At 38.5% G+C, this 25,461-nt stretch overlaps 1 protein-coding gene across 8 annotated transcripts in view; it reads left to right on the top strand.

The window, feature by feature from the left end:
• Positions 1–25,461, top strand: part of Nfib (nuclear factor I B) — a 217,124-nt gene that overhangs the window by 174,954 nt on the left and 16,709 nt on the right. For 3 of the 8 annotated variants that reach the window (XM_021199953.2, XM_029540362.1, XM_029540363.1), the window contains 5 exons: positions 2,284–2,418; positions 4,901–5,085; positions 8,999–9,164; positions 12,165–12,247; positions 22,420–22,508. In XM_021199953.2, coding sequence (XP_021055612.1) covers positions 2,284–2,418; positions 4,901–5,085; positions 8,999–9,164; positions 12,165–12,247; positions 22,420–22,508 — 658 coding nt within the window. The remainder of the gene's footprint in view (positions 1–2,283; positions 2,419–4,900; positions 5,086–8,998; positions 9,165–12,164; positions 12,248–22,419; positions 22,509–25,461) is intronic. The other 5 variants (XM_021199956.2, XM_021199957.2, XM_029540361.1 and 2 more) reach the window with 5 other exon arrangements.

The raw sequence follows: 25,461 nt of genomic DNA, 5'->3' as shown, positions 1-25,461 counted from the left end.
TATCATAAGGGATGAAATTGAGCTTTCTCTTCTAACAATTTGTGTATCTAACTTCAACTTTGAGTAGGTCAACCCCAATATTGAATCATTCCTTTTAAGGTCACATAGTTCTTGGGGGAATCTCAGTATTGTCTTTACTGTTTTGAAGATAACTTAGCCAAAATGAACTTCCTTTCTCTATTTTTTAAACCTTGCTTTTACACCGCCTTAATTGTTGTGGCTCCATGAACCACTTTCTTTTCTTTTTGTCCTTCTGAGAACTATATTAAAAACCTGAAGTCTAATAGATTAGTGGCCGTCCATTAGTCAGAAGCATATCTTCTGCCTTTCTGCAGACTGGTACTGCCTTCAGTAGCACAGCCATTCCTTAAGTGCCAGCACACTCAGAACCCATACTCAGTTTTATTGGATGCCTCTTCCAGAACTCAGGCAATTTTTCCAATGGTAATACAAACGGCAACTAGTCTCTCACATCTATAACACTGGGAGGTCTTTTTCTTCTTTCAGAACATTGTGAATAAGTAATTCAGGTCATTTTTAAAAAAAAATGTAGTGCTGTAGTTGTAGTGGTTTTCTTTTAACAGTCTTCTTCTAAACCTGTACACAGAAATATTCAGAGGTGAAATCATACGATAATGCATGACTTCAAAAGTGATTCAGGGAGCAGACGAGTACATGAGACTCTTGATGATGGCTGAAGTTGTCTGCTGAATACAAGAAGTCCATTGTTATTATGGCTACTGTGCACACAGTTAAAATTTTTGATGATAAAATTCAAATTTTATAGGTTGTGTCATTGTTAGAGTACCTTAATACAAATTTATAAGCCTCCATAAAAATCAGTATTAGTTAAGATGTTAACTCCTGGGTTATCTCCCTTACACTGGTGCTTGCTGGATATCCTGGTGAGACATGCTGTGTGATACAATCCCAGAATGGCCTGGGATTAGCCAGGCTTTCTCAGCAGTCCGCTTTGATTTACCTGCATTAATTCTGCTTGCTTATCCAGCGCATGGGTGCTCTCCCCACTTTTGTTTCAGCCTCTCATCTTCTATATTTTGGAAGTGTTAAGTATTTATGGAATGGGTGAATGCAACCCCGCATACTTCTCATGGCGTGGTCAGCAGTATCTTATAATTCCTTTTGACTTCTTTACATTCCCTCACTAGATGTTTAGCTCTATAGAAGGAGAGAGGCAGTCTAGTTCACAGTTGTAGCCCCAGAAACTGATGGTGTTTCTGGCATGAATTAGGCCTTTAATCCATATTTGTGAAATGAATATATTAATCACAAATAATGTTTTTTTTAATGGGCCTCCATAATGAGTCTATTATAGATATTCTAACTCCATGCAGTTTCTGGGCCATATGTTCTATCTAAACTGTCTATTCATAATATGTTACCCCTCTCTAACGTTCAGACTTTGCTCGAATGTGTCTTTCCCAATGATTATCCCCCTCGGTATAGGTCCCTTGGACTACTCAGGCATATCATGTTGTCCAACCATGTCTGAATGCCTTTTTTTTGTAGACCTGTTATCCCTATGTACAGTTTGGAATTGGCACAACATGGAGGTTTCCGTCCTTAACCTGAGGCATAGGAGAACAATACTCCACATCAGAGGCTGGGAATATAACAGCCAATGCCACAGTGCCTCTGCTCTCAGCCCACACACTTCCTCTCCACTGGTGACAACTGTTTCCACTCCATTTTCCTCTTCACAAACAGCAAATGTCCCTAAGTCAGGAGCTGCCTTTTATTTGTCTTAACATTCATATTTATCTGGAAAGTAGAGGAACCTGGTGAATATTTGTAGAAGGAGCAAGTTGAGAATGTATTTCCCTTTGTTTTTGCTAAGCAAGTCAAAATGTTCTTCATAAAAGATTTTAAGCCAGGTATTGTTTCTCACACATCAGTGCCTGATTACCCCCTTGTCATTGTCATAATATAGTCATCAGTTCAAATAATAGCCCCCAAATCCTTAAAAGTCAAAGCTGCCCACACTGGACCACAGAAGATCCTCAAGCCTGCAGCACCTGCATTCTCAGATCCTCAGGGTTTCTTTGATGGCACTTTAGGTTAGCTTTAGCAAAGAATGTTTCTAAAAGACAGTTTCCATCTCTAGCCTGCCTGGGTCTTGGACCTTGTGTATCGATTTCTCTAAACGGGTGAGGGCGAAAGAATCCAAGAGTATTGAGAAATGTGATGTGTTATCATGACATGGCATGCCTTGCTTAAATGAAGAAGACGGGGCAGAGTGAATGTGTCCCTTTCTCTTTGCAGATATGTCTTCTCCAACTACAATGAAGAAGCCTGAGAAGCCACTGTTTAGCTCTACATCTCCACAGGATTCTTCCCCAAGACTGAGCACTTTTCCCCAGCACCATCATCCCGGAATACCTGGAGTCGCGCACAGTGGTGAGGAGTTTGAAGCAGAGAGGAAAGGCCTCTTGACCACACACCAAACACTTAAGGGTGGAGGGGAAGTTTATTGTCGTTGCTATGGTGACAATATCCTCTCCACCCAAAAGGCAGGGTTGCTAATGGACAAAATATTTTTCTTACCAGTTTAGGAGAAAATATTTAAGATTATATAATTTTAAAAATGTGGCCATGGACTGATAAATTCTAATATGGTCAGTGATGCAGGAGTGATGCCTGAAACACAGGAGGACCTTTATATATATATATATCTGTGAAATTGTTGGGATATTATTCTGGAAACCTTAGGAAATCAATTATAAGTATTTTAGCAAAAATATTACATAATTGGAATGGTATTTAAAAAGAAGTCATTAGTCTAGAACTAAAAACATAGAACTGGAAGGAGCCAGACTGAAGGAAGAAAGACAAGAAGAATTTGCAGTAATGAAAGCAAAAGATGCACATACATGTTTTCTTTCAAAATGAAGGGAGACACTTTCATTGTGTAACTTTGGTTTCTGTCCTTTTCAAAAGATCAGAATAATTTTTATTAGTAAGACAGCCATTTTTACTTTCATTTTTAAATATAAAATCCTATCTGCTTCTATCAGGCCCACGACAGTTCCTGAACTATCCAAAGATTTGAATTTTGAATTGTGCCAGTTCTTAGAAAGAGATTTTTTTTTTTTTCAGAATTGCTCAGACTAATTATTTCTTAAGCCCAGAAGCCAAAATGGAGCCACCTGTATAGTTCACAGGGGTTTATGTACACATGTTAACAAAATCTATAATTAAACTGAGCCGAGATTACGATTCCTTATGACTGTGGGTGCAGTTTGTTGGTAGAAAGCATGCTTGAAGTCCTAGCATGGGGTTCAAGGAAAACAAAGCAAAGCAAAACGTGAGACATTAAGAAAAAAATGCTCAACTTTTTGACAAACATTTGCATTTCCTTAAATTATACTTCAAGTGGGTGTGCATCTTAAAGAAACACTTCAGTAGAACTTGTGTTTTTAAGAAGTGTACAGTTCTTCTCCACAGTGCATCTGATAGAAAGATGACACAGAGAGAATGTTTAAACCATTTATTCTGTTACCATACTTCTGCAAGTCCTAAGGACCGGTCTGCTAGATCTGACAAACTAAAATTGTGGTTCTGCACTGTGCACTCCTAAATTTTTATATCCTGAATGTTTTCTTTGAGGGATGTTGTCAGTGTCTCTTGAAGCTTTCCCCTCTCCCCTCTTCTCTTTCATACAGCCACTAGGTTGACAATGACTATTATACACTCTTCATTTGTAGTCATTAAAAGAACTTAGTTTTCGCATTGTTGGACCTGAACACTTTGTATTTTCATATGACTTGGATCAAAGTATTAATGCAATAGAGATTTAATCTTTACCTCTATATATTTGTTGTCTTAATTACTAATTATATAGTTATTTCCAGCAACCCTATAGAAATGAAGGCTAAAGTACACGTTCTCTATATTTGATTTAAAAATTAATTTTCAAAACTATACATTATGATCATACTATTGTGGAAAGCTACCCTTGAACATTACACACAGTACATATTTTCTGTAGCACTGCTCTGCAAGTAGAACATACTATTATAAAACATGTGGGTAAATTCATGTTTGCCCCATATAAAAATTTTTAGTTAACATCTCTGTGGCTTCTATTCTTGGTGTTACCTCAGAAATGCTGTTGAACTTCAGTATCATCACAACTGGAGTCAGAATAAGATAATCATGGGATAAATATCCTTTGCTTCTGAAAGGAATCACCTTCATGTGGAGGAGCGCAGCCCCATGTGCCAATGTTCAAGAGTATTTACGTAACAAGCAGATCATTATTCATGATCTGACAGTTTGCTCTGTTAGCTGTTGTCTTCCATTTTAAACAACTGTCAACCAGGTTGGATAGGGAGATGATTTATTTCAAGTTGAATTGCATTTCTATTTTGAGTTGTAGTTGAAAACTTGTAGGTCTCTTTCTCTCTAATTAATGCTGTAGCTTGGTCCAGATTTACGGAGACAAAGACTGTAATTGATGGGAATACCTGGCATGGAAAGTCACTTACTCAAAAAGTTTTATTTATTTTATGTATTTATTTTTTTTATAGTTCTACCCTAATCTGTACAAGAGCTTTTCTCTTTTCTTTTCTTTTCTTTTCTTTTCTTTTCTTTTCTTTTCTTTTCTTTCTTTCTTTCTTTCTTTCTTTCTTTCTTTCTTTCTTTCTTTCTTTTAAAGTTTTGTTGGTGGATCTGGAAAGAGATGGGTTTGTTATGTAGGGTGGAGTTCATGTCTTTATGTCTTTAGCAGGGCCAGCATTGAGAAAGTAAAACTTGAAAGATAGTTTGCTTAATTATGGGAACAAGTGAACGAATGCTCTCCAGTGTTACAGCATTGGGAGTGAATGACGTGGGAAGGCCACACACTGACTAGCCAGGCTCTGTTTTCTGTGTTCTGCAGTCATCTCAACTCGAACTCCACCTCCGCCCTCACCATTGCCATTTCCGACGCAAGCTATCCTTCCTCCGGCTCCTTCCAGCTACTTCTCTCATCCAACAATCAGATACCCTCCTCACCTGAATCCTCAGGATACTCTGAAGAACTACGTACCTTCTTATGACCCATCCAGTCCTCAAACGAGCCAGGTAAAAATAAGAGAAAACAAGATAAATAGAACCGAGGGGGTGTGGGGCAGGTCTACTTCCTTCCAAGGGTGAGCTTAGCCAGGCGGTGTGCCTCATGGAGGGAGCATCAAGGCTCACAATCTGTCTTCAGAGAGCTTCTTGTTGACTCAATACGTTTTTCTGTTTGTTTGTTTTGTTTTGTTTGTTTTTTTTTATTGAAAGGGTGGCTGAATGACAGGTAGGAAGGGCATTGTCCCAAAGGGATACATTCATGAAGAGGTTTGGGGTTTAATGTTTTTGGATTTTCATTGATAGAAAGAAAGTTCATGCAGAATGTTCATTGCCCAAAAAAAAAAAAAAAAAAATCTGAGCTCGAGTTTGCACCTTTGAAATACCTGGTTTGACATAGAGACAAAGTGCTTATTTCAGGCAGGAGCAAGGTATGTGCTAAAATAAACACCCACAAAAGAGCTTACAGCTGTATTTACAGGCCAGTTATTCGGCATTAACATCAGCTTTGGTAATGTAAACAGTTTTCAGCAGCCTTTGATGACTCCTTGACTCTTTGCAGAGACGTGACTTATATTTAATAAAATGGCATTTCTAGCTCGGTCTGTCTATCTGTCTGTCTGTCTCTGTCTCTCTCTCTCTCTGTCTCAACATCATATAGTGGTTTTGGGAATTCATTGTGTAACTTACTGTGCATTTCTCAGTTTAGATGCACGGTTTCTTCTGTGACAGGACATTGCATAGGGTTTTGCACAGGGTGATTTTTCAGCCAGCTAGAAGATCTATGTGCCAGTAATGAGTCTATTAATAGTTACAGTATCCAGGTCTCTGTTGTAATTTTGATCTTATGTCTAGTATTGTTTTTTTTTTCTTCTGTTTTATCTATTAAAAAAAAGAAAGAAAGAAAAGAACCTTGCTCATTTACAACAACTTTTAAGACTTTGGGAGATCTATATAACGTTTACGATAATTATGCTGTACTAAAATTAGAGTATATGAGTATATGTGTATTAATTATAAAGCTCAGGGAAAAAACCTTTCTGTATTAGTTTGTTAAATAAAGCAGAATGGTCCTTTCTGGATGCTTTAATTGTAAACATAAAATACTGTACCCCTTGTGTGGCTTAGAAAGTTGCCTTTGCTTTCAGTTTCACTAATTAATATATAAAACCAAATATTAACATTTGAGAGTTAAACACATGTATTTGTGCCTTAAAAAAAAAGTTCACATGATGTACTGATGATGAGACTGCAGACAATTAAGGAAGTGAGTGAGACCTTGGGATGCCAGTTTAGAAACGAAATTTGCTCTCAGAGTATGGATTCAAAAGTCTGTTCCATAGAGTATTTTGCTAGACTCAGCTGGGAACAGTGCACACAAGGTCTGATTTTAATTTGTTTAGAATTTCCATGAATAACAAAGTCTAATTAAGACATCCATTAAAAGTCCTTAACGTTAATTCAGTGTGGAAAATCTTAGAGTTCCATTGGATTTTTTTTTTTAAACTGATGTCTTAATTAGGCACTGTTAGGGGGAAAATTATGCAAATTAAAATCAGGCCCTTAGTGTTACGCATTTCTTTAATTATTCAGTACTTGTTTTACATATATTTCGATTTCTTTATAAGTTAAGAGTGCATATTAGGTGATAATCTGCCTCTTTTGTCGCAGTTTTTTCCTGTATGTTTTCAAAGTAAAGGTCCAGCTTCTAGGGGAGCCTCCTGCTCCCATCTCTGTTGGAAGCCCAAAGTTAAAAGAAAATCCTTGAGAGTTTTATATACTGGGAGAAGCAATAACTAGGATAGCCCACTGCTGGTGTTGTTCGTCCTTAGATGAGACTTCTCTCTCCGTAGCCAACATGCAGCTTAAAAGGGAGATGCTTCAGATTGTAGCTTCACATGTTTACATGGGTGTGAACTGACAAGTCTGCATGGGCTTAGGCACTCTTTGTCCCTTTCCTTACTTTTGAATGGGAGAGCACCTGTCTTTTCCCAATAGACAGAGCATGCCCTGCACAAGCTTATCACCAGTGATGACATGCATTGAGATTCTGGCTATTTGACTTCTGTTTCAGGTAGGTATGGACTGTTTTGGTGAACAACATGTAGAAACACTTTTGCCATTGATTGCATCACTAGTGAAAAAAAAAATAGAGCTTTCCTCTTTCCAAGGGACATACACAAAGCAGTCATTTAAAATGTTCCCATAGCCAGAAGTTGATAATGTCATAAAAATAGGTCTTTATAGTGAATGGCAGAATTGTTTTTTTTAAAGAATGTTATATCCATTTTGATGTTTAATTCTAAACTTAAAGCCAGTTGATTTGTGTTTTGTAGTAAGACTGTTGTTCTGCCCCTTTACAATGCTGGAAATGCAGTGTGAGCAGTGGTCCACAGACCCTGTCGTCAGCTGTTGCTTTTCAGGGCCATGCTGATCTGGACTCTTACGCAAGTAGATGCCTTCTCCTCCCAAGAGCAATTTGGAGATGAATTCCATTAGTGCTGAACCAATTATAGTGAGACAGTCATGCTATTCAGTGGAATATGTTGAACAAAATTGGCTTAAAGATACAATTTTCCCATAGGTTTCCACAGAAAACTCCAGTTTATTTTCCCAACATGAGATTAAATACTTAAAAGTGCCCATGATGAATTGTCGGGATATTCAAAGTCAATTTTTAGAAATAAAAAGGAAGAAGTAACCCCTCTGTAACCTGCCCAAACTCGATCCATGCCTCTAAGTCAATATATTCAAGTGTTATTAGCTGTCTTTCTGTAAAGAAAGTCAGTTATAATATTTAAGTTAATATTTAGACATGTAGTGTTTCATTGATTTCTTTGTTTTGCAAAGTTGGGATTATAAAGAACATACATTTGGGGAGAAAACTTGCCAGGAAATTGTTAGAAAGACCATGCAGTGAAGTATGAGTATAAATAAAAACTGGCACTCTCTACCTGGAATAATATATTCCAGGCTCTCTAGTGTAAAATTCTGAAACTGGAGAGAGCATTTTCTTCATTCATTCTCACCAATGTCTATGTAACTCTTCATGCCCAGCAGGGTGAGCCACAAGGGGCAGTGTGCATCCGATGCTCCTTGGGTCTGCTTTGGGACATCAGAGACATTCCTTTGAGGATATTTTATTCTGAAGCATAATGCCTGACTTACTTTCATGTTTTATAATCGGGTTTGCATCTGAAATCTTAGATGCTTTAAATCTCATTCTATTTGCTTGTATCAGCAAATCATTGAAAGTAGACTGGACACCTTGGAGTCTAAATTACCTGAGATGTATGTCTTGCAATACCTGTGTGCGAGAGAGAGAGAGAGAGAGAGAGAGAGAGAGAGAGAGAGAGAGAGAGAGAGAGAGAGAGAGAGAGAGAGAGAGGAAGCTGGAGTTTTCACATGCTTAGGAATGACTATAAGTGATGGAAACTATGTAGTCTTGGACATGTTTCCTATTTCTTGACGTTCTTGTGTCCCTTATTGTCAGTGATACCACTGTTCAGTAGGAGAACATTGTACCGAGAGGGAAACCGATGAAGGAGAAGCAGAACATCGGATTGCTGGGTTCTTACTGCAGAGAATTCAGTGAGGAATTCCACTGTAGCTTTACCTCAGCGCCAGGCTCCGCGTGTGTTTTCCAGCCTACTCCATGAGAGAGTCAGGCCAACTGGACTTTTAGGGGTGTTGTAAAGAGGAAGTCACCTGTGCAAAGTGCATCGACGATCAAGCCCTTCTCTAAGTACTGTCTGTGTTGCTGTTGACTATTAAGCATTGGTCAGCTCCCAGCTCAGGCCTGAGAGGGCCTGCATGGCGGCTCTCTACCCTGCGCAGAATCGCCGTGTGTGTACTGAGAGGAGTTGCTAGACAGGATGACTGACTTTTGGATTGCCTCACCCGGCGTTCTGTTTTTGTTTTGTAGCCTAACAGCAGTGGTCAAGTAGTAGGGAAAGTGCCTGGCCATTTCACGCCTGTCTTGGCACCCTCTCCCCATCCCAGTGCAGTGCGACCTGTGACCCTGACCATGACAGATACTAAACCCATCACTACATCCACTGAAGGTGAGGCAGCTTCACCTACAGCAACCAGTAAGTATTTCTGTAGGAAATGAGAAATGTCCATCGAAGGCACCGTTGGATATATGATCCACGGTGGCAAGCACAGGGGCATTCTGGCTGCCTGACCAGATGGAGATTTCTCATTTAAGTGGAGCTAGCAGGCATGAATGTGGCCCAGCTGTCACATGCTCTCTCTTATCAAATTTCTCTTAACGAATCATATTTGACAGGAGAGAAGCATTGTTGTTTTTGTTTTGTTTTGTTTTGTTTTTTGAGTAACAGCTATAATAAAAGTGATAAAGCCATGCCTGCTTGTTCAAGGTAGACATTGAACTTACACCAACAACACAGCACAATATACCAAGGTTTTTACATTCCCCCAAAGAAAGATTAGATAATTATTACTTATTGGAGCATTTCTAGAAACCAAGCCCTTCTCCCAAGCAAATGGAGTGAGTGTCTCCAGAAGATAATGACATGTTTACCTCAGTGTAGGTATGTCACTGCGAGAAGTAGTTACCCATTGTGCTGTGCAGGCAAGGACACTGTGAAGTTTAGGATTAGGTATGTGTAAGGTGCCCACACTTACATGATCTACAATGTTTTCTTTAAATCTTTTGGCTATTTTGGCTGTCACATTACGATCGATACTAAGCTTGTTGGCATGGCCATAGCACTGTAAATGTCAGACTTAGGCAGTCTGTAGCACACATCAGCAAGCCAAGTGACTCCTCCACTTCATCATGAATTATATAAGGAATAGATAGAATATTTAGAATTATATAAGGAATAGATTTTCTAATGGCTTCACCTAAACTTCCAGCTTCTCAGAGGGTGCTGGTATGCACAGATTGGCAAATGGTGAGATTCCATCTGAGAGGCACTAGCATGTTCTGTCCCTGTGATGGGTGTCTTATATCCCAATGATTTTTTTCTTGCATAGAGCAAGGACATCCTTTGTGCTCTGGGAACTCCCTTATTATGGAATTATACCATCAGAGACACCACTGACTCTTAGTCTCTCTTCCTTCTCTCTCAGCCATCAGAAAAACATTCATTTTTATTTTTTAAAATGACTTCTAAAAACAGACAAAGAAACTTTTCAAAAAAAAATGTATAGCATTTTTTTCACCTTAGGTGCACAGTCAATACTCATCATTTATTTAGCAGAATTCACGAGCCCTTCCAAACTAGGAAGTGGAGATAGGCTTGGAATGTACCTCACCTATCAGTGATGCTTGGGAATTAGCTCACTGGCAAAGTGTCCGACCCCAGTAAGCACTTCCCTGAGTGCAAAGATGGATGAGACTTTTCTTTTAAATACTTTCTGTGTGTAGTACGATCACTAAGACATTATATGTATGCTTTAAAAGCAAGCATCAGAGCTTCTTTGAGCCAAGTGCAACAGTTTAAACAAAAGCACATAAAAATGATTTTTAAAAAGTAGTAAAACAAACCAAAAAAACTATATCAGGATAAGTGATTAATACCAAAGTTCCAGAAACTTCTGGTGCTGCCTGCTTTGATGCTGAAAACCATACCTGAAGTTCAGTGGAGGCTCCCAGCTCAAGTAACCCACAGTCCTTTGACTGGTGCCTTCACCTTGTTTGAGAATGAACTGCTTATATACTCATTCAGAGGTTGTTCCAAAAGAGATTTGATTAGCCTAGTAGAATTTCTAAAACATCCAAAAGAAATATCTAGACTATCTAAACATGTTTTTTTTTTTTTCACTCCTACATAAAATAACTACAGATGAGAAACTTAATGTTGAGTTTATACATCAGTAAAGTTAAATAGAGACCAAAGAAGCCTGATAACATGATTGGGCAAAACAAACAACAACAAAACTAAACAACCAACCAAAAGATGAGCCTATACATGGTGTTCACACTGTAAGAGCATAAGGCTTCTCTCCTTATCCTCCAGCCTGTGCACTGGAATCTCGGGGTGTGCTGGTGAATGGGGAATACTGGGTGCTGATGGCTCCCTTTGACAGCGCCCCTTATTTAACAGTGATTAGAACCTAACCTGTGAGCATCCTCTGTGCTTTAAAAACTTGACCTGGAAGCATCAAGGTCAAATGATGCACTTTAAAGAGAACACGCAGAATTTATATATTGATCTTTAAAAGCTAGCCTTTTTAAAATCTGTGTCTGAGTTCCTAATTAATACAATGGTTTCAAACCTTTCAGACCTCGTAGTGTGACATATGGTACAAAATCAGTTTTTCTGTTTAATCTGAGATGATGGAGCAGTGGTGGGCTTAATTCTTTTCCTTGTAAAAGATAGATTTAGAAATGAGAATTTTCTGTGGGAAGTTCATGCCACCAGAAAAGCACTTGTTAACAAAAAAAAAAAAAAGTAATTGGAAACTAGGTTACAGAACGAAGTCACCTGCATCTGCTCTACCTAGTGATCAAATATATGAAAGGTCATCTGCCCCTCACTGGCCAATCACAAGCACTTTGTAGGGGGTTTTGGGGTTTCTCACACTAAATAAAAGATGAAGCTAAGTCATTCTATGTGCTGCAGTCCAACTGTGCTCCACTTTTAGAAAAGTATTAGTAATGTTTCTTTGTTGAGTTACACATCTGCTTAACCCTGTCTCTAAAAGCTGTTACATTCCCTGACAATCTTTGCCTACTTTTACATTTAGAATCACAGGTAGCTATCATTGATTAATCCATTAGACACAGGAGAAAAGTGTATCTATAGAAACGGACTCCAGAGTAGCCAGGCCTCAGCATCTAGACAGTAATACAGCCATATCACACACCGAGGGACACCCACAACAAAAGATAGGTTGTGATTTATTGCATAGACTTTTCTTAAAGGGGGGAAATAGTTGATTTGAATTCAATTACCATTTCTTTTCTGTTACTTGCTGTTCCCTGAGATGAAAGAGAAAGGAAATGGAGAACTCCTTTTGGTAGCAAACCCCACTTCTCTGGGTTTCTTATACATGGACAGGGTGTTCGTTCTGACAGTTCACAATTTTTATCTTTGTTTTTGTTCTTCCTTAATCAGCCTACACAGCCTCAGGCACATCTCAAGCCAATCGATATGTGGGACTAAGCCCAAGAGACCCATCCTTCCTGCATCAGCAACAGGTGGGCACGTTTCCCCCAGGTGGAATGGGGAGGCCACGCTTTGCTTCGGCGCTTTTCTCCATGTCGCCTCTCAGATCTGGATTCAGGATGGGGCTCACGGGGCTTCTGAGACCAAAACTGATCATTTTGTTTTCCAATTTTTTTTTTCTCATTTGTCCTCTGCTTCTCACCTCTCTGGAGTTTCTGAAACTAGCTCACAGCCTCTTCTGTCATCCTAGCACACAGTGACAACACCCACAGAACTGCTGCTCCTTAGCCAGACTGTACTGCTCTGCCTTACTAGACCCTGAGGACTTAACTAGCCTATGTGGCTTTCAAGGGGTGACATGGAAAGCCAGTTGGAGAACCAGCTAGAGTCAGTACAATTTTGTTTTCTCCAGATGTTTCACTCCTCCTTTGTATCTTAGTCCAGGAGGAGGATGTGTTGTAGAGCTGAGCTCACAGGCTACACATTATCCCTACTCTAATAGTTTAAATTGCTTCGCTGATTTCAGATGAGATGAAACACTTTTTGGGGGAGGGGTGATTCTGCCTTCTTACATCATTTATGTTTCAAGTAGCATTTTAAATTTCACATCTCATTAATGCTGTAAATTTAATGCAAATGAAGTGTTTACCCAAACTGTGAAAAAGTACAGCCAGGATTAATGGTGGCTTATAAACAAATTAGCCACAGACAGAAGAATGTACCACACCAACACAGAAATCCCATGATTCTAGTTAGAGGGTCACAGAAATACTTGTAAACACTTCAGAACCGAAGCCTATTTTATGAGGCATATGCTCACTACTCTAAGCCTTGGAGAGCAGAGCAGTCTGAACATTACATAAGGAAAAGTAGGCTGTGGTACCTAAGACCGAGCTGGAACAGGCACCTGGGCTCTTCATTTGTTAGTCCTCTGTGCTTATATGAGGGTTATGTGTATCCAGCATGTGCAGTTACATGTGCCCACATACTCCACTCTAGAACAGTCTGTCTGGAGTCTGCTTATTGTTCTCCAGGTCTTCCCTTTTACAGGCTCAGGTGATCTGCTGTGTATGGTAAAGGTCACCACCTATGGAGTTCAGAGAAAACTGTATAGCTGATAGCTCATTCAAGATACTTGACATTTTGCAAGGTTAAAATAACAAAACAGAACACACGAGAACTGACTGAAGACATCTGTATATAGTTATGGAAATACCAAATAATAATTAGTGGCTTTGCCAGCCAATGGCTTTTCACCTGAATTCTCTGGAATGTTGCTTTTTTTTTTTTTTTTTTTGACCTCTAAAAGTGCTATAATATGAATGTGTTATAATTACTATAGGTCTATTTAACAAATGTATGTGATCATTGTGCTTTTTAAACATATGCAGGATTTATAGGTTTTGGAAACATGTTCTTTTTTTAAAAATCATAATTTTTTTCAGAAATATTTTTGTCATGGGACTTTGTATTCTTTATGACACATCTATAATTTCCAGTTAATTTTTAATTAAAAAAACATGCCTTCATTATTTAACCTTTAGCCCCAGACACATTTAGGATATTATAACCAATCCCATGCATTCAGAAGCAATTGTCCTCTTTCCTTGTTAGACCAGGGCAGCTTTAGTTTATATCAATTAAAATTAATGTCAGGGTCCCCTGCAATGACAATTACAAAAGTATATTTGTGCCAAGATTCTCTCAACATTATCTAAAGATGCATCAAGAAAGCTTAGCACAATAAGAACATGGACCTTAATATAGGCAGAAATCTGGGAATCTTTTAATCTGAGGAATGCATAGGACAGACATGCCTATAAAGACTGGCACTTGTTATTTAAATGATCAGTGCTGAATAAAGACCACTTACAATGTGCATATATTATCTGAGTTCTAATGTGTTTGCTATTTATGAATATATGGTATATATTAACCCTTGGAAGTGAAAAGCTATATATCCCCCAGTTACAATTTGTAAATACTGAACAGATAGATAACTTATCTATCTCTTATGTAATGGAATTTTGATTTGAAGAAACCAAATACATGGTGAGCTATAATTTTGAGGCATGAAGAAAACAACATAAATGTATTTCACATGATGTAAGCACCCACCTAATTGAAGCACCAGTTAAAATCTATTATCGTTATCCTTTCAAATTAAGAACTGCAGCGCTGAAGCTGTATATTCACTGTACAGGAATGGAGAGAGCGAAATAGTTTAAATGACTTCAGTAAAGGTTATTCTTCCTCCAGCAGAAATGAGATTGATTTACTGTGTCCTCTCATTACTTTACGAAGATTTAGAAGAGAGCACTCTTCTAAGGGCAGCTCCTAAATGCATTTGGTTTAAAGCTCTCAGTGATGAATGCAAAGGAAAATGAAGGGGTATATGAAATAAAAGTGATCAATCATTTTATATTAGCTAGGAGAAATTCAAAATTAGAAAGGCAGTGGCTTTAGGCCGAGGGAGCTCTTTTAAACATTCCCCATAACCTTTAGTATACATGACCCTTTAAAAATAAATATTGTCACCAGGTACATTCTTCAGTTCATGTGGATTGCTTAATAAAGATGTACCCTGTCAGCTTATGAAAAGTATTGATGTGCATTGTCGCATGTTATTTTTCCCTTAGAAAAGAACTTTAATATAGCTTACATAAATTAAAGTTAATAAATTTAAGATTATTGAATAGTTTTGACTGTCTTCAGACAACCTTCCCACAAAAGGACATTGCAGAAGAGCTTTCACCGTAGCTGTTTCTATCACACGCTCACACTGACATTTCATTTGAAACATAAAATGCTAAAAAGTACATCCATGTTGGCAAATGAAACCCGTGCTTTTATGCTTAGGTGCTTGTTAAACAGTTTTTAGTCATTGCATATCTGCAACCTCCTTTTAATAATGATTATTTCTGATTAATGCCAGTTCCTAACTGCCTTGAAATACTAGTTTTTGTGATTTTTTTTTCCCCTTCTGATGTTGGAATTTCACCTATCATCTAAATACAATATCTCATTTGAATATAAAAAAATAAAGTCACTTAATTATGTAAAGTGTTTCAGGAAGGTTTGTGTAAAGCAGTTTGTGATAAGCTAGCTTATCACTAACAACAACCCTCCCTGTGGAGAATAATCCTCAGCTCATATAACTGATCAGGACATGCCTTGATGGCATGTCACTGCCTTGGGCGCTGGCCAGTCTTTGGGATCATTGACTGGCTGACTGTATTCACCAGTGGTGTAGGAGAAATCTCCAAACCAGAGCTGTTTCACCTAGAGCTTCTTTCTGCTTTAACTTTTCTGTTGGAAGATGGTGTGGTGGCTTGAAGAACTCTGGGGTCCTGCTTTAGCAAACTGGGCTCTGCTCTCTGCTGCCAAACACTTTGTATTGGTTCGGAACACTTTCAGAATGTTGAATGCACCTTCTCTGACTTCCCTGTGTAGAAGTCCTGCTTCCTGCCTCGCAAGCACTCTGTGCACCTTCCTTCCTTCCTTTGACAGTGACTGAACTCTGTATCCCAAATTTTATCTCCTTGAGGAAATGGGAACCCTCCAGCAGAATGTTAGATTTGGCTTAGAAGGAATAGACATTATTTTATAATTCAGGTTAACAATGTTAATATAAATGGGTATTATGAGAAAACTCAGTTAAATTAATACCAGGTCCTTATATGCTAAGCTTCATAATTTGCTTACTATAATAGGAACTTTAGTAATTTAAAATAATCTAGCTTATTTATCATCAATTACAGTTCAGTAGAAGGCTGCTTTCACAGCAGAAACCTTAGTAATACACACCAATACCGTGAGAGTTTGACAAGATTTATTGTAGATTGAAACTAAAAGCTTGTAGCTAAAACACTTCCTGTGTAGCCATAAGAGACCATAAGAGGCCACACCAATCTAACCAGCATCGAATACCACACTAGAGATGGTCAGGAGATTAAATAGGGAGCTGCTTTTGCCTTCCTTAAGGAAGACCATTAAGTCAAGGAAGCTCCTAACCGTAAAAACACAGGGCTTGCTCTCAGTCTCAGTAGGATGTCCTGGCTGGCTGTGCTACCTGTGACTAGAGGAACTGGCCAAATGCCTAGTCACTGTGGGTTTTATTGGTACTTGAGCTTCAGCATTATATCTCCTGTGTGACCATGTTACACTGTTATTGCAAGTTCAGTTATCGACTAGTTATGCTGAAGCTGAAATGGTTTCAACACTTCTCTGGGCAGAATTTGGAAGTACTTTTCATTACACTAAAGATTTCTGTTACACAAAATAGCTTTTAAAGAAATTGCCTCTGTAGGATTTCTTTCTTTCTATATTTCTTTCTTTCTTTCTTTCTTTCTTTCTTTCTTTCTTTCTTTCTTTCTTTCTTTCTTTCTTTCTTTCTTTCTTTCTTTCTTAACTAAGACATGAAGCGAAGTCATCTTATAATATTTGTCCTGGCAAATGACAAAGCCAAAGCTTGGAACATTTAAAAAAAACAAAACAAACAGCCAAAAAAACAAAAACAAAAACAAAAACAAACAGCATTGAAAAGTCAGTCATTAGAGGCAAGCAATTGAAAAAGGACACAAGTGGACTATCAACAGGCTTCTCTGTAGAGCCCGGAAGCAGGCTATCAACACTCAGGCCATTCTTATTGTGGCTGTTATCATAATTGACAGCATGACGCAAAAGCCTATCACATGACTTCTGGGTAGGTATGTAAACTGTAAGAGGTCACTTTTCACATATGCCTGATGAAAAGGGGGCATAGTTAAAGGAAGTTTTAGTCAGTCTAATGGCTATGCAAATGTTTAGCTTTAGGGCTAGTTTTGAAATTGAAAAAAAAGAAATCTTCCTTCATCTGGCTGTCTTTTATTATTAATTCCTTTACTCAATTTTCCTAGTCAGTAAAGACAAGGCTCTATATATAGCATTTGAATTAGTGTCAAAATAAAATTATATTTAATGCAGCCTTAAATTTCAGTCAGCAAAAACACAAGGAGAAATTATCTTCTTTCCTGAAACAAAAAGCTCTTAATGGGAAAATTCTAAAGATGATATTTACAAACAATTTAAGCTGTACACAAAGCTCAGGATAGGCAAGAGAGAGTGACAGGCATGGTGGGGTGGGACAGTGACAGGCATGGTGTGGTGGGGACAGTGATAGGCATGGTGGGGTGGGGCAGTGACAGGCATGGTGGGGTGGGGACATTACAGACATGATAGGGTGGGACAGTGACAGGCATGGTGGGGTGGGGACATTACAGACATGATAGGGTGGGACGTGACAGGCTTGGTGGGGTGGGACAGCGGCAGGCAAGGAAGAGTGTGGTAAGAACCCAGGCTTAGAGTCAGGACTTTGGCTGTTGCCCTCTGATGGGAACAGGTATGTCTGACTTTGAACAAGCCTGTAGAAGGAAAAAGATCACATCCCTCTAGCATTCTTCAGTACCTTACATTTATAGGCCGGAGTAGTTTCCATTGAAAGAAAGAATCCTTTATTTTCCAACTCTTGAACCTATGATTTCCAGTCAGTGATTTTGATCACTGTCGTGGACTGTTTATATCCATTTATCTTTATTCTGTGAAGTACCTAGAAACTTGGCTTCAGATGCTGACACTGTGGCTTTCAGGTTCCAGGGTGGCCTTGGTTTTTCTTCTTGACAGTTTTCTTGCGATCATTTTCCTTGTTCATTAAAGATCCACAGCATCCATCCGCAGCTCCTCCCAGTTGCTCAATAGCAAGTAGTTAATAGTAACAGAGGAAAACAACATTACCCATCCAGTCAGTGAGTGGGAGGCAAGGATGCTCAAATGGCAATCCTTTTTGTACTCTTCCATTGCTCCCCTCCCCCAACCCGTTGCCCTGATCATTTTTTCTTACTCCCCCCCCCCCAAGTTGCTAAGTGTTTAATAACTAAAGTCCCTACAAATAATAATAAAAGGGCCTTGACCTGAGTATACAGACTTGAATTTAAGGCCATGTTGATTCTCTGTGGCTATCAGCAACTTGGCATACTGAGAGTATAGTATCTAAGGTATTTCCACTTAGGAGTTTCTGCTTAGGCACATTTCTCATTTTAATCAATTAAGATCCCCACCTACCTCTGGACTCACTGTGTGATAGCAGATGACCTAGAACTTCTGGTCCTCCTGCTTCCTCCTCTCAAGTGCTGGAAGTATGTACCACCATCCTTGGTTTTATATGGTGCTGAGGACCAGGGACCAAACCTAGGACTTTGTGTATCCTGGGCAAGTACTCTCCTGACAGCTACATCCCAGCCTCCTTGTGCAGATATTTGAAAGAAACCAGATGGCTTCCTTCCTATCTTTTTTTTTTTTTTTCTTCACAATCGCATCCAAATTATGGCAGGCACAAAGTTTCCCTTCAGAAGGAGGAACTCCAGTCTGAGAATATATGTAGAGATGTCTTCATCCTCACCTCTTCCTTAGTAGTTTGCAATACCTTTTTTTGACACCTATCCCTGTACCCATCACTTTCTGGGGATGGTCCTGGTCCTGTTTCTTTCATTTCTTGTTTCTTTTTTGGAATACCGGACACAATGGATTTAACATCTTGGCTTTATAGACAGTCTTCTTTTGTTTTGGTAGGTACATATAAATTAAATAAGTCAAACAGCATGTGGCTATATATTCTGTACAGATGTGCTTATTATTAAGTCTGACTATTCCAGTGTAAGATGAATTGGAACCAGCCCCTCCCCCACAGTCACGTGGCACTAACAGACTGAGGTTCTAAGCTCGGTTGCTCTTGCTCTTTTAAGCTTGACTTCTATGGGATAGGAGAGCACCTCTTATATTGTAAAGTGAAGTACGTAGAAAACTCACACTTATAGACATTTTGAACTTATGGAAATGTAATTGAGATGGAAGGTATATATTTCTGTAACAGTTAAAATTCAACTTTAAAGTTTGATTAGAAATAATTGACAGTTGAATTTTCTAGCACTGAGCCTTTCTCAGAACAATGACTAGGCCAGTGGATCCCAACTTCCCTAGTGTTTTAATACAGTTCTTCTTGTGTGGGGATCCCCAACCATAAAGTTATTCTTTGCTACTTCAACTGAAATTCTGCTACTGTTACAAATATAACATAAATATATGATATGCAGGATATATGATATAACTATGAAAGGGTATTTTGACGCCCAAAGAGATTGCGACCTACACGTTGAAAACCACTGAGCTAGACTGTCACTACTCTAAATTATGAAACGGTTATTGCTTATTATTTAAAATCTCTTTAAAGCTTAAAGAGAAAATTAGGTTTTGCATCTTGAATCATAATAATAAAGTGTTTCACATGTTGTCCTAAAGAAGCTTAAATATATTTAGTTTGAGTCTTTCAGTATTAAAAAATTGTTCTGAATTTGCTTGTTCAAAGTGTCTTGGTTAAGTAAGATGCTTACGAACTTGATTTTTTTAGACATGCCTGTCAGAGAAATCTTTGCTGAATAATAGGTGATTTTTATTTTAATTATTTAACTGTTTTCCTTACCTGCACTCTTTAGATTTTTACTTTATTGGGTAGTTTATTAGTTGAAAGATAGTTAATAAAGAAGATAATAATTTTAAAAGGAGTGAGAAAGAAATGTTATTGCTTAAGTAATAACTTGGTTCAAAAGGATGATAATATATAAGCTGGCACAAATATTAGTGTCCTCAGATACCTTGGAAGTATGCACACTGCTGGCCCATAATATAGACAAAGACATCCAAATTTCATTTTGTAATTTTAATTAATGAATGAAAGTTAATTCAATATCAATTAGTATCTTGCCAACTTCTTCGGTATTAAATTATTGTTAAATATAATCTTTGGTTATTTTGTGTCTATATATATTTTTCCTGTTTTAGAGGAAATATAACTTTAAAACGTTTAAGTGTATGCATGCATATATATGTATTTATATATGCATATATACATAAGTAATAAATAGAAATAATGAATTTGATTTAGCATCTTTGAAAGTATATGTAGGAAAGAAAGGCAAAACTAACTAACTAAATAAATAAATGAAAATGTTGACTTTAAATGTTCAGGATGAGGCCAGAGATGGCCCACTTGAAATTTTTAGAAGTGGTTACAGAAAAAAGCAATCTGCATGTAACTAGTCGATTTACATAAGTATCCTTCCAGAAAGATGGCAATCTCTCAATCTTTTCTGAGACAGCCTGTGAGTGGCACTTAGAATCGTTGGGTTTTGTGTGGAATCGTCAGCTTTCAGAGAAAGCAGAGCTCCCTAAACACCAGCCTGTTGGTAGTCATTAGCGGCATTGGATGTGGTATGCCTAAACATACATCCTACCTCTTGAAATGCTACCCTACCCGTGAGTGGATCAGTGAGGGGCCCCTGACGTGAACTCATATGGGCCATGCTCTTCTTTTTCGAGGTTCCTATTTTGAAATGTGCCCCACATTTCAAAGGATAAACAGCACGGCCTAACACATTGAATTTCTCTTGAGAAGGCCCACTCAGAGAAGTTAAAAAGCAAACAAACCACGAAACAACCCAAACCCTGCACTACTGGATAGGGCTGTAATCCTAGTCCTCAGAAGGTTGGGGACATGTTCAAGGCCAGTCTGAGCTACATAGTGAGATTCTGTGTGTCCATCCCCCAAGAAGTGTCCCCTCAAAAACAAGTCTCACACAGTTGCTCCTCATACACTGTAGACTAAACAAATTTTCTCCTTTGAAACAGCAGAAATATGTCATCTGTTTAAAAATGAATAAGTATGTATTTTCTCCTTTGTACGAATTATGGCCTGCTTCCAGAATACCTACTTTTCGTTGTATTTATTTTCTGTTGTGACTTCTGTATAGCATTGAGCTGAGCAGACCCCACCCACCCAGCTTCTCTCTATACATCCCCCACCGTCTGCCTGAGCGTACTTTTTCCAGTTCTTTATAAAACTATTTTTACTTTAAATATCAAAGTAGTTTAAAGGCCCCTTCAGAATTGTAGATTGCATTTTCAGAACAAGAGCTATCATCCTGAAACCTCGGGATCTATCTTAGGCTGTGCAGAAACTGGAGTCTGATGGGGAGTCGTCCACGTTTTAAAGCACCGTGTTTTCAGGACAGAGTTAAAGCAATTTGTCCCAAGTTTAAAGACTTTTTTGGCTGCACTCACCATCTAGAAATGATCACAGGAGAGGGGAAGAGGGGCAAGCCAGGTTAGCGCTTTCAGCAAGGCAGCCTCTTTCCTATATGAGAGTCAGTTATTTATAGCCTGCCTCTCCGAAGGTTAAAAACCATGATCTCCTAGTCGGTCCGCGCCCCACCCTCCCCACCCCACCTTTCCCACCCCACCCCTGCAATGCCAGATAAGTTTACTTTCTTAAGCATAAAAATAAGCAATATATCTTTTCAATAAATCTGCTAGCACTGTAGGGCAGCTGTTAACCAAACAGAACTGGATAGGGTTACCGGGAAGTATCCTGGAGAGTGGGGCCGATGTGCACATCTAGGGAGAATTTGTCTCAGCTCCTGTTCAGTGCCTTCTCTGGCTTCTTCAAGTGCAGGGACTTATTTACAATGCCACGACTCTGAATTTTACATAAAACTCAAAGCTCATTTTTGACTCTTTCCAAACAATTCCACTTTAGGAAAAAATCCAATTATTAACATGGAAAATGGGAAGCCGTCCAGCTTCTCTACCTGTCAGGGTGAACACGGGGCGGGGCTCTTCTCCTCTAAACTGCATGTCTCCTGTTTTGCAAACTGCATGCTTTACAGATATTGATTATTTCACTCTGCACAGATGATTTGGTATGTCGCATAGAAAAAAAAGCACATTTTTATTTCCTTTCTAAAATAATCTCTCTATTGAACATTATTAATGTTTTCTTTTATTTCAGCTCAATTTATATTCTAATACTGGCTAATTGTTATGTTCTAAGCACTTGTTTCTCTGTATGCTTTAATTAATAGAGAAGCATATTGCAATAACTTTTTTTTTCCCTAAGGAAAAGTCTGGAAGTTTTGCTTTATAGAGTAATATTTTTTGTTTTGTTTTGTTTTGTTTTGTTGTTTGTTTTTTTTTTAATTCTGTTTGTTTTCTTTAAGTTCCCTCTTGGGAAAGTAGGAGTAATGCCATGTTCAGTACTAGTTTGCATGTGTTCATTTAAATACTAAAAACTGTAGTACTGCTCCATCATATCTGACTGCTAGGTTTCAATTGACAGCTGAGGATTTGTGACTGGACCATGAATCAAAACGGCAGGCATTTATACCCCAGTACCAGTGAGGATACATTGGGAATTACTTGGCAAAGGTAACATTTTAATTATTTCCAACCCTACACTTACACTTAAAAATTACATGGCCTAGAGTGTTTGTTTTTGATTAGTTGTGCAGAAAATATGTTAAAAGTTCAGCTGTTTGGCCTTACCCTCCCGATTTCCCCCACCCTCTGTCTAATTCCTATTTAAATGCAGCATCAAATGAATCTGGGACGATGGCATATTTTAACGATCATTGGAATTTCTCAATACTGTCAAACGTTTGGGACAATTTATAACACTTTTTGGTGGGATTCGGAGGAGTGGAATTTGACATTTAGATTTAAGGGCCTAGAAATGAAGTCATAGCTTTGGGGGAGATTTTTCTGATACTTGAGGATAAAACATTGGTTTTCTATATTATATGCGTTTTCTCATTTCAACTCTTTCCTCTCCTGCTGGCTCTAGGTCCTTCTTATATCAGTCATTCATCGTTCAGTGGGGGAAAGACTAGAAGAGAAATTTCAAGTCAGTCAATTTACTCGTCATTCATAGAGCCAGTAAAGTTTGGAGTGGAAAGATTATTCGACAGTGTAGTTAAAGAAGGAAATTTAAATAGTTTTCATTCCTTTTTGCATACTGATGTAATTGACTTTATTGAATTGGCTAAGAAAATTATTTGAAAATAGTTTCGATATCATCATATGCTTTGGTTTGAAGAAATACTCATAAGGTAGTTGTCAATCTTTTCAGAGCAGCTCGTGTCAAATAAATAATTTATGGTATAATGTATATTAAAGCACCAAGATGAACATAGGTTGTAAGGTAATCCTTGAGTTTCCTGACAGTAGAGCCAACATAGTTTTGGTCCTCACCCTGATGGTAGTCGTCTGGTTTTAGTGTTTGGGTGAAATCAGTCGCTGGGATGTGAGTTAGGGAAGAGATGCTTGATTCCATGTTGTGTGATGGAACCTGCTGTGGGCTTATGGAGTAGATGTGAAAAGCCTATCTGGGTTTTGTTTTTGTTTGTTTGTTTTAATTCAAAAATTATATTTATTCCTTTTATATGTGAGTGTTTTGCCTGCCTGTGTATCTGAACACCACATGCATGCTTGGTGCTTGCAGAGGTCAGAAAAGGGCACTTGATTCTTTGGAACTAGAGTTAAGGATGGTTGTGAGCCACCAGGTGGGTGCTGGGAATTGACCCACAGTCCCCAACAAGTGCAACACGTGCTTTCAACTGCTCAGCCATCTCCAGCCCTGAATTCATTAGTTAATTTAACATTAACACTTAGTTAATTTAACACTTAAGTTATTACAATATGACTTTACTTTCCCCATTTATATCTTGGTAGTAATACTGTCTTTTAAATAAATCTATTGTTCTTCCCCAAGAAGCATATATTAGTACAGAAAAAAAAACCCATATACTATATACTTACAAATGGAAGATAAACTTGATAAAAGTATCTTATATAGTCTCAATAATTAATGATGCTTAATTAAAATGAATGAAAGTGGCTTGAGTCTGAATTAGTAAGCTATTTAAAGTTAACTTATTTAGATTTGATAACACAATGTTTACATTAGTTTATTAAGGAGCAGTCTTATACTTCATGCTTTGCCTATCAGCAGAACAGCCCAGGTTCACAAGAACAACAAATTCAATGGAAGATACTCATGTCTCTAAATGCTATTCCGCTGTCAGAACTTTGTAATAGGTAGATTGCTGACAGGTTTTTACTTATCTAGAATAGGATAGTGTCTTTGAAGTGCATTGAAACCAACGTGATGTGAAACTTTGGTGATTTGGGGTGAGTAGTTCTGGAATCAGAACTTGGTATACCCCAAAAGAAAAGATAACCCACACACGGGAAAGAGTGACCACAGTGACTGACAGTCCTTGCAGAAGCATTGTTCACTGAAGCTCCCATTCTCGTCAAGAAAGTTGATGTGGGCAACCAGCTTCAGATCATAGTGAATCAGCGAGGGGCGACTACCAGAATTTATTGGTTTCATCTATTCCCATTCTCCAAGGATACTAATCTTCCTTTGAATTAGTGGATAACCATGTGAGATGGCCTGACTGACCACCAAAGCCTGGGAATTCTCTCTGGGTTGCATCTGATCTTGCCACATTTCAAGAAGGGACATAGTTGGTGTTTCAGGTGTATCTATCTATACATTCTGCAGGGACTCACTGAGTCAGGGGCAGGGGTGGGGCTGTCCTAAGGACTGTCTCATCTCAGTCACAGCTCTTTGAGTCTGTGCATCACAGTTCAAAATAAGCATGTGCAGATGAGACAGCAATCTGCTTTGCTTTGCTACCATTCTCAAAGACAGACGTGACTGCAGGGCGTGGTGGAGCACGCTTTTAGTCCCAGCACAGGGGAGGCTGAGGCAGGTGAGTCTCTTCAGGCAAGGTGGCTTGCCTATCCATGATTTTTCATAAGTGGTGCCCTGAAGTTGTTTTTAAAACTTGGTGAATTTTCATTTCTAGATAGAATACTAAGAAGACAAATCCTAACAGCCTGTACCACTGTCACTTTCAAGAGAGACTGGGACAGCCGAAGGTGTAGAGTCATCTCAGTAGTTGGACAATATTAGGGAAAGATCGGGTTTGTTTAGCCAGGGACATGAATGACTGAGCTTTGACATAGTAGATAAAGAACAGGCCACAGTTCATGCTTGTTGTGGTAACTGCTCATTGTTTTTGTCATGGTTGTTGTTGTTGATTATATTTTGAATTAAAATAGAACTAGATTACTTTCCTCTTTGCTTCTCTCCCTCCAGCCTCTCCCAGCTACCCATTCTTCAGTCCCCCATGTTCCTCTACTCTCATTGATAGCCTCTTTTTCTTTGATTTTTGTTGTTTTATAAACACACACACACACACAGACACGTATGTGCACAGATGTTTTGCATAAAGGTAACCATGGAGACTGTAGATCACAGCCTGTATGAGTTGTGACCCCTTTGGGGGTTGCATATCAGACATCCTGTATA

Source organism: Mus pahari, chromosome 6 (assembly GCF_900095145.1).
Source record: "Mus pahari chromosome 6, PAHARI_EIJ_v1.1, whole genome shotgun sequence".
Classification (NCBI taxonomy): domain Eukaryota; kingdom Metazoa; phylum Chordata; class Mammalia; order Rodentia; family Muridae; genus Mus; species Mus pahari.
This window is presented reverse-complemented; position numbering and strand designations above follow the sequence as displayed.